The sequence below is a fragment of the Carassius auratus genome, chromosome 42 (genome assembly GCF_003368295.1).
Source record: "Carassius auratus strain Wakin chromosome 42, ASM336829v1, whole genome shotgun sequence".
NCBI lineage: Eukaryota > Metazoa > Chordata > Actinopteri > Cypriniformes > Cyprinidae > Carassius > Carassius auratus.
Window position 1 is genome coordinate 10,053,259 of NC_039284.1, and position 15,316 is coordinate 10,068,574.

At 34.5% G+C, this 15,316-nt stretch overlaps 1 protein-coding gene across 1 annotated transcript; it reads right to left on the reverse strand.

Moving 5' to 3' along the window:
- Nucleotides 1–8,538: 8,538 nt before the first annotated feature.
- Nucleotides 8,539–13,837, reverse strand: LOC113060595 (extracellular tyrosine-protein kinase PKDCC-like). Its single transcript, XM_026229646.1, has 7 exons — nucleotides 13,065–13,837; nucleotides 12,791–12,907; nucleotides 11,361–11,632; nucleotides 11,039–11,118; nucleotides 10,836–10,943; nucleotides 10,080–10,256; nucleotides 8,539–9,204 (listed from the first exon to the last, which is right to left on the reverse strand). The coding sequence occupies exons 1-7, from the start codon at nucleotides 13,635–13,637 to the stop codon at nucleotides 9,101–9,103; spliced, it is 1,431 nt and encodes a 476-aa protein (XP_026085431.1). The 5' UTR covers nucleotides 13,638–13,837; the 3' UTR covers nucleotides 8,539–9,100.
- Nucleotides 13,838–15,316: the final 1,479 nt, after the last annotated feature.

Consider the following 15,316-nt stretch of genomic DNA (forward strand, 5'->3'; position numbering starts at 1 on the left):
GGTTCATTAAACCCAGAGCTTCATTAAACAAAGCCATTCTTCAGAATTATAAAAAGGATTCAAAGTGAAGCCTAATTAATTAGTTCTGTAAGCAGCTCAAATATTGCAATGGCCTTGGCAAACACATAACAGCAACATTATTACATGGGACAATTGATAACACCCATGTAAATTTGGAAGAAAATGCATTGACTTCATTCTCATAAAAAACCTTCAAATGTTAAACATTCTGACATGATAACCTTCATACCTGGAGGCATTTGTGGAACATCAGAAGGTCGCAAACCACTTCATTGCAATTTACTGGCAATATAGTATTACTATGCTTTTTTAAATTTGAGCTTATTATATAACAGGACTGAATACAGCCATACATTGAATACATTTCAGCCATCTTTAGACTGCAGTGTTACCTGGGTTGGTATTATGCTTGAGCAGGTAAAATGCCTGGTAAACAGTATTGCTCTTCACACCAGGAGGGAGAAGGTCTATTTATATCTGATTGTTTTCACTGAGCAGACAGCCAGCCAACATTCAGACTTTCCTAGACTCTACTCTATGTGAGGGAAACGATTCCTTCAAGCATTTCTTATGTTTATATGTTATAAATTTACTGCCATGAAGACACCCATGCAAGAAGTGCATATCAACACGGCACTGTTAAAGCAGCAGCGGAGTTCAGCTGTGATGTATGATTCAGATAAATTATTTGTGGAAGCTATAACACATACTTTGAAACAGATACACACATAGAACTGAAGCACATTTGTAAAATAATGTCTCTCTCTCTCTCTCTTAAGATGTCCTATGAGAAAGATGGTCCATCTGAGAGCAGCCATATATGGCTGAAACCTTTGCACTCTCATCAAAAAGAATAAGAGAACATATTTGCAGGATGAGATGTCAGCATGGAGTCAGGCCAAAAATAGGATAAATCTAAAATTCCCTGACACTGGATACTCACCCATAGGAAGCCCCTCACAGTCTGACATTATGGAATAAAGTGGAAAACGCTGTCTGAATGGATAGTGTCCAAAACAAAACTCTGACGATGAAACAAACAGCTCTTTGAGATTGCGTACACCATCCGACCTCCGTTCTTCTGCCCTCGCTGGCCAGCTGAGAACCATGGGATGCAAAGAATGCATATCAAGCACTCATGGCCCCGGCCACTATTGGATGATAAATATGTTTACACCCTCCCTCTTTCCTCTGGAGGCAATCTGTTTAATCTGCTACACTGAGAGGCTCCATTACCAGATACAAATGTTGTCACTCGAGCTATTTTGAAGCCAGATGAACCCATCCAACCCTAAATTTACCAGTGGCTACAAATGAGTGACAAAACTTTGAAATTGAAGTGCTTGTTCAAAATCAGAAAAGAAACAAAGAAAAAGAGAATTGTTTATGTAATGCCTGTATTGTTGTATCAATGTCACATGTGTATCAAGTTCAGAATTGAGAAATTAATCAATTATTTCACTATTGAATTTTTGGGTAAGTGTTATTGTTTAAATGTTGTTTAAATTATAAAATTGAGCCGTTAACATCATCATAATCATCATCACCACAACTAGCATCATCATCATCATTATTCTTGTTTTATATTATTATTTTATATAATAATAATAATAATAATAATAATAATAATAATAATAATAATAGTTATTATTATTATTATTATTATTATTATTATGTTTCCATTATTGTGTTTTATTCAGAAAGAGTTTCATGATGGAGCAGATTATTTATAAAGTTGTTGTCAGTTGTGGTAATCATCACTGTCAGGTATGTATCATTAAGTACTGAATTTAAAAATAATCTTAAAGAACTGGTTCAATCAAAAATGAAAATTATCTCATTTCTGATCACCCACTTACCCTCAAGTTGTTCCAAAATGGAAACATTTCTTTCTTCTGTTAAGCAAACACACACAAAAAGTATTTTGATTAATGTTGGTAAGCAATCAGTTGACAGTAGCCATTAACTTCCAACTTCATATTCATGGGTCCCTTAAACCCCTTTATAATTTAAGAAAGAAAGAAAGAAATATTTATTCGACAGATTTTGGTTGTTTGCATAAGACAAATTATGATACCCCACTTTATACAGTGGGTGTACTGGGACAGTTTGCAAGCACACCACAAGATGACAGTGTTGTAGCAAAGTTACATTTGATCTCTCTTGATTTATATATATATATATATATATATATATATATATATATATATATATATATTGTGTATTTCCCAGCCATTTTCGCCTAATGTAGTAACACCACAACTGCATCGACATACTCCTTCATTGACACAAACTGAAATGTGTTCCTTTCTTTAAATCACGTAGCATGTCAATTAAAATACAACACTGTGAGTGAAAAACTGATTCACAATGCACATTTATAAAACATGCACCCATTGCATGTTTGAAAAAAAAACAATTATAATTAATAGGTTACACAAAGCAAAAGCTAAATCTTCCCAAGTATTTCTTGGAACCTGCTTTAGTCCCGCCCGGTGCATGTGGACCTCTGTTTAGACCGAGTTAATTGACATAATGCAATGTTGAATTTACAATTTCACATTTTTTAATAGGTGTTTTGATGCTTTTAGATTAGCCTCTAACTCATCATGTAATTTGAATTTTATAAAGTCAATGATAGTTACATTATGTCAATTGTTTGACTTTCAAAAATATGTTTGTTTGGGGTAGGCCCTCTGAAAACACTGCAGGTAAATCTTAGGTCCCCAAGCAGCACCTTGGTAAGTTTTCATCTGGGCTTTTTCAGAGTTACCAGATTTCAGTTCTTTCTGTATTGTTTAGGCTGTGCATACTGTCAGGAACCTGTAGAAAATCATTCACTTGACTCTGAATCAACTGTCTTTGGCTCTCTGCATGACTTCTGTAGACCCTTCAGACCTCCACATGGCTCACTCTTTCCAAACGTAACTTCACCCCCATGTCAAAATCAACCTCCACACATAACCTCAACCTCAACCCACACCTCCAACAGCATCCCATCCAGCCCCACAGAGTTTGGATCAGTCCTGCTTGTTTTCTCAGTAATCGCTGAAAATTACTTTTACTGCCCTAATGTACTCCTGAAAGACACAAAATTGGTGCCCATTATCACAAATTGATCATAAAAAGTCTCAGAGTCATGCAAAATTGTGTTTAAAGATGCCCTTGTACACATGACAGATTTTACAACACCAAAAGACTAATGTCTTTACAGATGCAGTGTCATTTAAAAAGAAGTACATTTGACCTCAGCCGAGCTTTAAATTGGAGGGCGTCATACGGGCAGCCGATGCCAGAACCTCTCTAACAGGAATGACAGAAAGCCAGCTTCGTGACTCATTAGTCCATTTGGCTGTGATTTGCATTTAATTAATATTCCTGAAAGACATGTACTGGCCCTATTGTAATGATGTTGACTAATGAACTCCTAATGATGCCAGATATACAGTAATAGTCCCCTGACTGAGTCCTTAACTGTTTTATGGATATTGGGGCAATCTGCTAATTACAATAGAGACTTAACACATTGTATCAACATCTGAAAGTCTGATAATAATTGTGATAGTAAGGTTATTGAATAAACTGCATGGGAACGCTATTACTCATAGTCGAAGTAAATAAACAACAGTTCTTGTATTTGATTTGATATATATATGTCATGAGTACAGACAAAACACACTGTATCAACAATGTTGCCACAACTCCATCTGACATCACAATTAGTAAATGAATAAAAGTAAAAAAAAAATACTGAGTGTATAAATTAATAATTTACTAATGTAACAGTAAAGCAAATCGTGTTCTAACTGTACTCTGTCTAGTCTTTACAGTACATCTTAGAAAAGGTTCATGAAAGAACCTTAACTATGCTAGTTTCTAATATGAACATTTTACCACAAAAAAGGTTCTTAAAATAACTGCCAAATAACCAGTGGATCATTATAGAACCTTTAAGTTCAACTTTGAACCTTTTTGATAGCTAGAAGTTCATTTTTGCACTTAAATGTTATTTTTTTAACTCTAAAGGTTCAATATCTTCTAAGAGTGTAGCTAGATGTAAATCAGTTGTAGTCTGATTACATCTGGAATGTAATTTATAAATAAATTTAAATATTAAATCAGATATAAATAGTTTTCAACAAAACGTTTCAATTCAACTTTTTGATTCTGATGAAATTGTGTTCACCTTTATTTTAAAGCTTTTTTTTATCTTCATTCTGTTCATGGTGCTATCTGAATCATAACTTTACTAACCTTTACTGGATTTTAGTTTTTAAAATAATTAATTTTCATGGCTGATATTGAGTTATTTGGTTAAAACTTTATTATCTTTATTAAAAACAAGTATTTATTTATTTTGTCATGATTGCTATACTGAACTTCCTGTTTTGGTTAAAACATGATATTTATTAAAAAGTCATATTTTTTTCTTATACTGTACTTAATGATTTGGTTAAAACTTAATCTTTAAAAATATTTAATAAAAAAAAATATATATAAATATATTTTGTCATGGCTGCCATTGAATTTTAAGTTCCATTCACTTTATTCTTTATTTTAATAATAAATATGCATTTTGTCATAGCTGCTACTGAACTATTTGATTTGGTTAAAACCTTATTAATCTTTATTAAAATATTTTTTTATATCTTTATTTTGTCTCCTCCTGACCTTTTTGATTCAGATAAAACCATTATTAAAATGCTTTATTAAAAATCTTTGAATCTTTATTTGCAATAACTGCTGTTGAACTTCAAAAGTTACATTTATGACTAAAGAAACTACACAAGAGCCAGTATTAACAAACCATAATCAATAATAAATATGAATAATAAAATGTAATGTAGTAGTTTTCTCAGATATACAATTTTATTTATTTACAATAAATCACAGATGTCAAGACATCAAGTAAATAGGTTCTAAGTGCCCTTGAGAAAATGTCAAACAGGCACGAGGTTAGAAGGCCCTCAGAAACAAAAGGCTTACAAGTTTTGATTTCTCCACCAGCCGGCCCAGCACCAGAAGCAGAGCCTCCAGCCACGAGCGCCCAGGCCAGCCAGACCGAGAACGATTTACACAAGCTGTGTCAGTCCACAACAGTGGAAAGAAGACCTAGTGGACGCACTATGATAGATGACCCTTAACTGTGACTTAAAGGCATTTCAGGAGGACAGAGAGGAGGAGGAGGAGGAGTTTCAAACACAAAGCACATTAAGAAGTACATGTGGGAGTACAAACAGATATCTCAAGATTTTGCAATGTTTCTGAATGTGAAGAGCATAAATCTTAAACTTGAATGAGAGAGGGGTAACCTTCTAACAGTGTACATGAACATTGCATGTTATTTCCAATTGAATTAAAATGCATTATAGATTAAATGAATACTAAATGCAATTAGCTGAACTTCACTTAAATGGGAGTTAAGTCCATTTTATGTTTAACTTCATAATTCTATTGTCTTTGGTTGAATATGTTTGAAGTGTACTGCCAAATGCACTGACAAGCATCTATGGTAAACTAATTTTATGTAATTTCCAAAGAATCTTAATTGAAATTATATTTTTTAATAATGAAGATGCAAATTAGTACATTTAAATATGTACTGTTATATATATTTACTATTATTTATTAAATTACTATTACTATTAAATATTTACTATTAACTGTAATAATAAAAAAGCACACTACAGTTAGAATTACTATCACAGCTAATAAAATATGTTCTGATAATGTTTTGCTAATGTTCCAAATTAATAAAGCATTATTTTTGAATGTTCCCTGAAAGTTTTTTTTTTTTATATATATATAAAAGCATTTAGGGAATATTGCATTTTGTCACTTGCAAACATTACGGAAACAGTCATTTTAAATGTTCTCCCTTTTTTCTCTTTTATTTTATTTTTTTTTGAAAAAAGTAGTGAGATTTATAAAAAAGTTGTAAAAAATCCAATACGATAAGAACATCCAATTAAATGTTCCAAGAACAATGTATAGATAAAGTGAGCCAAAGTTCTGAGAACCTTTCCTGTTAGGGAGGACACATCAAAATAAGTGTACAAGAACAGCAAAATATTTTTTTTTTTAAAGTGGGCTTAAATATTTTAAGGATTCTAACCACTTTGCCTTTAATTGTATTACAGTACAATATCCTTATAATATATAGGCCTTCTTTTAAGATTGGAAGTACACTACAAGAACACCTTCAAGTACGCTTAATTTTCACAAGGGTAGATTTTATCATTGATGTCAGATTTTATTGTTTACTTCAGATTCAAATGTTATTATACAAATATACGTGGCCTAATGGTTAGAGTGTTGGACTCCCAATTGAAGGGTTGTGGGTTCACCATACTTGGCTGAATGTCACTTCACTTCACTTCACTTAAAACATGATATTAACCATTCATTCATGTAGACAGGAGTTGTGCTTGTACACCTATTACCTAGAACATAGCTTCCCAGAGGCAGAGCCAAAATGGTAGAGTGGACTGCTTTAAAAGGACTTGGATTTTGCTCTCAAAACTGGAACTCGTGAAGCTTATCCTGTATTAGTAGAGTCAATCTACACTCAAGTCGGAGGAGAGAACTGAATCCTTCACAGAAATCGCTTGAAGTTCCTCACGGCTTTACAAACACAAATGCAGCATATTTCTAAACCACAAGCTCTGGCTTGCTTTTGGGCTACATATCATTTCCAGATGGAGGTCATGAATAAGAGTGATAGAAATAAGTTGAGTGAAACTGGAAACTAAAGAAACTAAATGGCAGGCTGTCTGGCTGTCAGCTAAAACCTCAGAAACACAGCCCCAATATGAGACACTGGGAGGTAAGGATGACACGAATCTTTGTGCATCCTTACCCTAAAAACAAACAGCAGAAATGTACTTTAAGTTCTCTAACTTATGCTGCAGTGTGGACGATGCAACTGTGATTCAGACTGCAATTCAAGAGACAACACAAACAGAGAGGGAAAAAAAGAATGAAAATGTTCTTTCATTCTTGACATTTTAAAGCATATATAAAGCTTTTCAAAAAGCCTAGAGTGTGTTTTAAAGACTGGAGTCTTTTCATCTGTGTGCTGTGATGCATGGGTTTTGTGAGTTTGGCCAAAAACAGCTAAAAGTCATGTCTGCCATTACTGTGCCAACATACAAGCCAAGAAAAACCCAGCAGAATCCAGAAATCTAATCGTGGGATGAAAGGTTGCAAACCCCATTTGATGATCGTTGTATTTATTTATTTATTGTACTTTAAAAACACACTGGAAGCCATAGAATGGGTGTAGCGGCATCATTGTAAGGGTCAATGACAAAAAAGGGTGTAAAAAATCTAGTTTAAAACGTGTCAGGTTTTAAGAAATGTACTCCTTGTTTTCGTGTTGATTTTATTTATAAGGTTTACATTCAGTGGCTCTAAAAATGTTTTGTGATGAACTGAAAAAGCATATTTATACATCTAAGTGTATCTTAATCAATTTAAGTATATATATTAAGTGTGTGTGTGTGTGTGTGTGTGTTTACACACTAAATTAACATGACTTGTCATAAAAATGTCAAATTTTCTAATTATCCAAGATTTATTGACCTTGACAAACCGTAACAAAGATCTCCAGGGTCCTGTCTATGATATCATTTCACGTTTTATGTTTTTTGTACATTGGTCACCACATCTTTAAACTAATTAACTAATTAAAATAATAAAAGATTATGTCAAATTACTTTATTATTATTATTATTAATTCAGTCATTTAATGACTCTTTTTTCTACTTTATGACACCAGGAATGCATCACCCTGACATTTTTATGTCCCCAAAAATTAATTTTAATGTGCTAATTAAAAACATTTTTCCACCAACAGTTTGCGTGGTGAGTAAACCTTTGGATAATTTCATCACCGCTGATTTACTCTACATTAAGTTGTTCTCATGTCAAGTGTTTCAGATAAAATGTAAAATAATTGCATAAGATCTTATCAGTGGTCAAACCCAGGAGCTCCAGGGCAATGCAAGATTAAAAATGACTCCCACCTAAACATTCCCTGCCCCTGAAACCATAGCTTATCTGTGCATATCTATGAAGTCCTGAATGGAAAGCCCTAACTAGTGCAGATGGAAGCCCCATTCGTGTGCTAACAGCAGATTGACTTTAATTGTTCTTAATGCCCCTTTGTTTTTGAGCTCCTCCATGAGAAAGGGCCCTCAGGCAAGCTGCATTTACATCTAACAATTAAACTATAATGACCCTGCAAGTGATTTATTGGCATGCGGTGGAAAGGTTCTGTATAAACTTTGTGCTTGGATCTCTTCTCAGAAATAGTTAAAGTAAAATGCAAGCAAATGAGAATGGAAAGTCTGTTGATTTCACACCTGAAAAGTGAATTAACAGAAAGCCCTGATAACATTCAAATGGTAATGCAATGTAGTTAATGCAAAAAGGTTTCGTTAATGTGATCAGAAACACACTGAAACGCTAAATAAACTGTCCTTAGTAATGAAACACAAATACAAACTGTGTAAAAATGAATTTTATTACTTAGTTTGTATTAAAAAAGGCTTTGAAACAAAATACAGAATGTAGAAAATGAGCATATGCACACAAATAATAATATATCTTTCTCTGAAAGAACAAGAAATCAGATGCACCCACAGGATGAAGTATGACGAACTTTTGATAAATCTAGATATATATCAGTTAATGCAGGAAGGACAATGGCGCCCACCAAACATTCCTGCGCTTTTGTGGTTTCAGCAATTTTCCGCCTATTGCCACAGTTCTCCACACACACTGGCATCCAGCAAAACACTGCAAACTTCTGGCCTCATTAACATCAAAGTAAATCTGTGAAAGAGCTGTGGACCGTGCCCATGTGAACGTAATGCAGGAGGAAAAGTAGAAAGCCCTATTTTTCTTGCTGCTTTTTTTTCTTCAGGTTAATTATACCTGAAGGGAAATCCTTTTAAACACTCCTTGGCAGCGTGTAGGATTGGCACGAAGATCAAACAGCCATTGAGTAAGATGCCTATAAATATAACACATTAATTTGTCTCAAAATGCTCCCCTTCCCCCACGGTTCTTTTTCTCAAAGCACTGCTCCCGAGGCTTTAACCCTCCTCATGTACACTGCTGAGTTCACATCTGGAACCAGATGGCTGAAGCCACTTCTGAAAGAGGCAAGAAGTCGACCTACAGACAAGTAAAGGCAAAGAGAGCCCTTGGGTTAGACACAGACAAACAGACACAACAGTCGTGTGTTCAGATGATTTATAATGTTGAACAGAGGCACAGAGTAGCCACTTTATTATTCATTTTCCATATAAAACACATTCTTTCTCAAATAACCCACCACGGAAATCATTACTTTAGTCTGTATTTTTGGGTTTACTTAAAAATAATATTGAAAAGACATTAAGAACTGCTTTCAGAATATATGTTTAAATGAAATTGATAAATTTTCTTATTTAGATTGTGTTGTTGTTTAGGCATAAATCTAACAAAATTGGTAAGAATCATCCTTTACATTTTTTTTAAAAGTATTATTTCCCTATTTTTTTTAAATTGTTTAAAAAAAACTTAAACACATTGCTTTAAGCAAATCTAACAAAATATGGTAATGATTATATATTAAAAAAAAATCTAAATTCAAGATACATTCTCTAAAAATTGTATTAAATAAGTGTAATGAAATGTATTCATAAAACAAAAAGAAAATTACCAAAGGGCTAAGGAAAATATGCAAAATATGAAACAATTAAAATATTATACACAACCTCGCAAAAATGGTTCACAAAATATATATCTTGTTTTAAGTATTTTGGTATATTTTACTTAAAGACAAGATGAAAATACTACAGTGATTTATTTTTCTGCCATGATTTGGATCTGTTTTGAGTTGGTTTTACATATAGCCGTAATTTACCTTTAAAATCATAGCAAAAAAGACTTATACGTTTTTTGTGTCACTTTTTTACACCAAAGAATAAAACTTGATTAGTCTGTCAAAGCTGTTTACAACAGCTAATGATGTAAGTACGATCAGTCAGTCTAAAGAAAACACTGACCTGTCCATGTTTTTTCACTGCTGAGAGAGAAGCTCGTGCACTGTGGATGAGAACTGCAGATGAGCGCGGCCTCTCTGGCACCGTGCACAGACAGCACGCAGCCCTGCTGCTTGTACGACGGCCAGCAGATGTATTCCATATTTGCAACACTCCTCATTCCTTTCAAGACAGCATAATCTGCACAAAGATGAAAAAATGCATCAAAATCATTCCAGGATCCAGTCAACACTGCTGTAACATCCATCTGTAAAATACTACCATTTTCACAGTCCCCTCACAGTAGAGGTGGCAGAATCTTATGTTACTAAATGTATGTGCGCACATCTGAGTACAACAAAAGACATGCATACTGCTGCGGTGGCTCTCAAAACAGAGGGGAATGTGTGGACACTTTTTACGAGAGTTGTTGTGAACACGTTTGGACATAAGATTTGAATATTCTTTGACAATGCTTGGCTGTTTTAATGCCTCTGTGCAGCTTTATTGTGGCCGTGTGATTGATTTATTGATGTCAAAGCTCACAGGGAGGGAGAGAGAGAGTCTTATGGGCTACAAAACTTGCCCTTGAAGATGGATTGAGTTACACAGGTTTTATGACCGAAGTACATCTTCTTAACGGAGCAGTCGGAGACACATCATGCTGAGAGCACTGCATATATCTAGAATGCTTTTCGCCAGAGTTATGATCGAATATGTATGTAATGGGAACTGGAAACTGTTGAGAAGTATAATTCGTCATTAAAATCAACACATTACCTCTGGTTACTGATGGTGGCAAGTTCTCCAGGTGCAGCCCAGATTTGTACATATGCAAAACCTCTTCGAAGGCGACCAGGGTTTCATTAATGCTTTGCTTTAAATCTCCTGTGACAAGCACATAAATTAAGTTTCCATTATAGAGCCACTTTTGCTGTGATAGCCTGGCTCTTCATCAAGATGAATTTCGCAGTAAAACTCACCTGTGGAGTTCATTATTTGGTGAATAAGAGGTTTCAGCAGTGGGGGAGCTTGATGAGGCAGTAGGTAGATGAAAAAATACCTGGGGAAGAAAATAACTAATTCATATAATTCCTCGGAAACTCAGCCAAGAATAGCAGAGAAGGCGATACACGCTGTGAGATCAATATGCAACAAATGATGCCCTGACACTCAGTGGGGTGGATAATTAATCATAACAGGCACAGGAGGGGAGAAGCTGTCACGAAACTCCCACACACACCATGCCAGACTATTTTATTATCTGGCTCAGACGATAAAGGATGGAATGTGGGAAGTGCTCACCTGTAGGCATTGTAGAGGTTCCTCATCTCGTTCAAGCCTTCGCAGATTCTAGAAGGGGAGCATCGGAGGGTGAAACTGCGAAGGGGGAACTGCATCTGGCAGTCGGAGTCCTCTTGACAGGCCGGTTCTTGAATACTTGCATCATCCAAGTCTGTTAACTTGAGTTCTCCTGACACCATAACAAACTGTCGAGGCTGGAAATCCAGCAGAGCTACCGAACCCAGCGGTGAGCGAGAAAGATAATGAAGAAGCCTCACTAAACCAAGACAGACCTGTGCACAAACACAATCAATAGTTACAAGCAAACCATAACACTAGCAAAAGCATCAATTGTTAAACAAAAATATTAATTTGTGAATGCAGATCCATTCTAGTGTTACCAATTTTATTTATTTACAAAACATAATTAAAATGTATTTCAATGTTACTTCACTTTTAATACAGTATATGTATCTGTTTATTCTAATTTATTCAATGATATACTACACTAATATTACATAATATAAATATTAAATTATATATTTATATTATTTAATTATATATTATTATTCATTTTATTTTTTATATAATCATTCTGCTGACATTCTGACATTTTTTCAATTAAAAATATCTAAAATCCCTCAAAACAAAATAAATTTACTTGTGAAACAACACAATATATGATGCATTTTGTCTCACTGCACTGGCAGAATTTTTCACTGGTTTGTAACTATTTTATACTCAGAGTAAATAGAATAAATAGTATTTATCTCATACGCTTATATTTGATGCATTGGTTTACACCCAAATGGTCCCCTCCGGCATCAATAAAGTAAGCTGATTATTATATGCGCAACCTAAATTATGTACATATGTAAATTTAAAATCTAGTCTACTAACTAGTTCAAATGTATTGTTTTTTCTTACTTCTGTATATAATATTGTTACACTAGAGAGCACAGCAATGCCATTAAGTCAGCTTTGAATATAACCCTGAAGACAAAAACAGAGGTGGATGAAACCGAACACCTTTTGAATAACTCTGGACCACGTGTATCAGGGAAGGCAAGAATGTCAACGAGACGAGTCACTCGATTACAGCCCTTTAGCTTAAACGCATTTGTCATCATCAGAACCTATTAAAAATCAAAGGGTGTCAGCACCTGCTTCTTGTACACCAAAGAGAATGTGAAAGAAAATACTCTCGTCTCGTTCAACAAGGTATCGCAGGCTCCCTCAAACGGTGCCGAGAAATTATCAGGGTAAAAAAAGTAAAAGGATGGACATCTGAGACAGACATCTGTCCCTCGGTACTATTTGATCAGGCTCAGCTGGTATGGAGATGGAGCTCCAGTTAATCCACCCCCACCTCAGGTATGCCCTGTGGGGAGATAGTGGGTGGGGAATCTCTGATTAACACTCCACAGGAGGCCTGGGGGTGGTGCTCTTACCCGAAAGCGCTCTTCCCAGGGGCTCTGCAGGAGCTGTATCATCTGAAGTGGCATCCCCTGCTCCAGGACTGCTGTGATGCCACCAACCAGAGTGGTGTCCTGACACTGACCTTTCAGCTGGAATGAATACTAAAAGTTTAGTGGATAAACTGGTGCAAAATGCAATGCATGGCACTTATTCATCCTTTAAACCTTTGCATATCTAATAAATTACATAACAATGGCACAGTCTGGAGAGTGAGTAGAAGTTATTGAGTAAGGGTGTTTTTCTTACCTCTACAATATTGGGGTGCTGCAGTGTCTGCAGTAATACAATCTCCTTCCTCAGTTTGAAAGATACAAGCTCAAGACAGCCTTGGGAATCTTGAAAATCTTCCATGCACAATCTCATGTCAGTACCTTGATGGTTTACAGATTTCAATGCCACAAATAATCCTTGCGGCAACGCTGCTTTTAACACTGTTTTAGTATAACCTGAACCAAGAAAGTCAACAGCTTTGATGCCACTTAGTTCTTCACAGCCAATATCGGTTTTAGCAGATACTGGGTTGTCCAAACTTAATTTCCCATTGATATAGTTTGCACTGTCATTGGTGGATAAATTTGGATCCACAAAGCCTTGTATGTTATTAAATGTGATGTGCAGGAGCTCAAGTTCTTGTTGTCTTTCCTGAAGTTGTTGGAGCAATCTGTCACTCTCTGGAGTTAAACCATCTGGACGGGCAGCATCACCAAAAGGTTTGTTCTCCTGGAGACCAAAGTGCCATTTTTTAAAAATAACTGTTAAAAACAAAAACAACAAGGCAAAAAATAAAAAAGCGCAAAAGGGATTCCTTGAGAAAATCATGATGTGTTCATGCAGGTCCTTCCTGTGTTTTTACTGTCAAACTCCAACACGTTCTCTTCGGTCGTACTCCTCTGACACGCACAGAACGTGCGCACTGTAATTTAGTGTAGTAAGTGTGAGCTTTAGTAACGCCCCTTGGGCGTGTCTTAATCCTCATGGCCAAATAATCACCTCCCACACAATGCAACTTCAACAAAAGAGGCTCTATGTGATTTTATTAAATCATTTAACTCTTGAAAAATGTAGCCTATGTAAATTATTTCATACATTCATGCGGTCATTATCGCAACCCCGACACGGTGATCAGGCCCACGCTCAAACAGCTTGATAAACAAATACAACACACTGACATGAAACATTGATTACTTGAGTTTAAATGATTTATTATTTTAAAATATCTTAAATCTTTCAGAAAGAAAACAGGTCCATCTCAGCAAAAAAAAACGCTAAATGTTCATTGTTTCGACTAATCTACTGTTTACTGTGACTTTCTAATTTAATTAAAGACGATAAACTTCTGTTTTTGGTTCTCTCTATCATCTTATGCCTCTTACCGGTTCGTTGCTCTGAGCGATGTTTCGTTTTTCTTTCTTAAACCACGTGTATATTAAATAAACAATGTCTTTCCAGGGTATTTATATTACAGTCGCAAGACGGCGCCAAAGAGCTGTATCTTGCTAGAAAAAGGATCACACGTAACGCTCGTACGTGGACTATTAAGAATTACGGTAAATATTAAATAGCGTCGTGTAACTTAAGAAAACAATTTTAGCATGGACCTATTTTTTTATGTTGTATGGAGGCAATGGAAATAATATAATAATAATAATAATAATAATAATAATAATAATATATATATATATATATATATATATATATATATATATATATATATATATATATATATATATATATATAAACCCAGACATATAGGTCTAAACTGTTTTATCAAACAATTAGCAAGTTCACACTAAATTATACTGCTGTAATTTCCTATTACTATTATGCTACGTGATAACATAATATAATAACTTTACCTATATAAAATGTTAATACTGAAAAGTAATACTTTAATAATAGATCATGCCAAATAAATTCTCAAAATCTCAAACCTCAAAAAATTTGAAATCCAAATAAAAACATGTTTTAAAGTGACAACATATTTAAGCAATTCCTTGTGAAATAAACATTATTTACTTGACTGCAAAGGTTTAAAAATATTTGTACTGACAAATGTGAAAGTTCTTGCAAAATGAAGGAAATTATCTTTTACACAGAGATAATGTTGCCACAGAGGGTTAATGTGTTCAGTTAGTCATAAAATCTGCAAGATGAGCTCACCGCTAAGCAAAGCATATGTAGGCCATGTAAACCTTCTTTTTATATTTAACATAAATCCTAAATATTTAAGTTTCCTATAAGTTTTGTATAGCTTACAGGAATATTGATTATAAAATACAATATTATGATGCTGTTTGTTATTTTAATTATACCATAATGGTGAAAATGCACTTCATATGAGCAAATATATATCATTAGATTGTTTTACACCTCAGTTATCATACTTCTTAGGTTATACTTTCTGAAGTGATTGGTTGATTAATTGTTGATTAATTGCTGTTCATCATGAGAAAACATTGTTTTTTTCATTGTAAAAAAAAACTACAAAGTGGCAATAC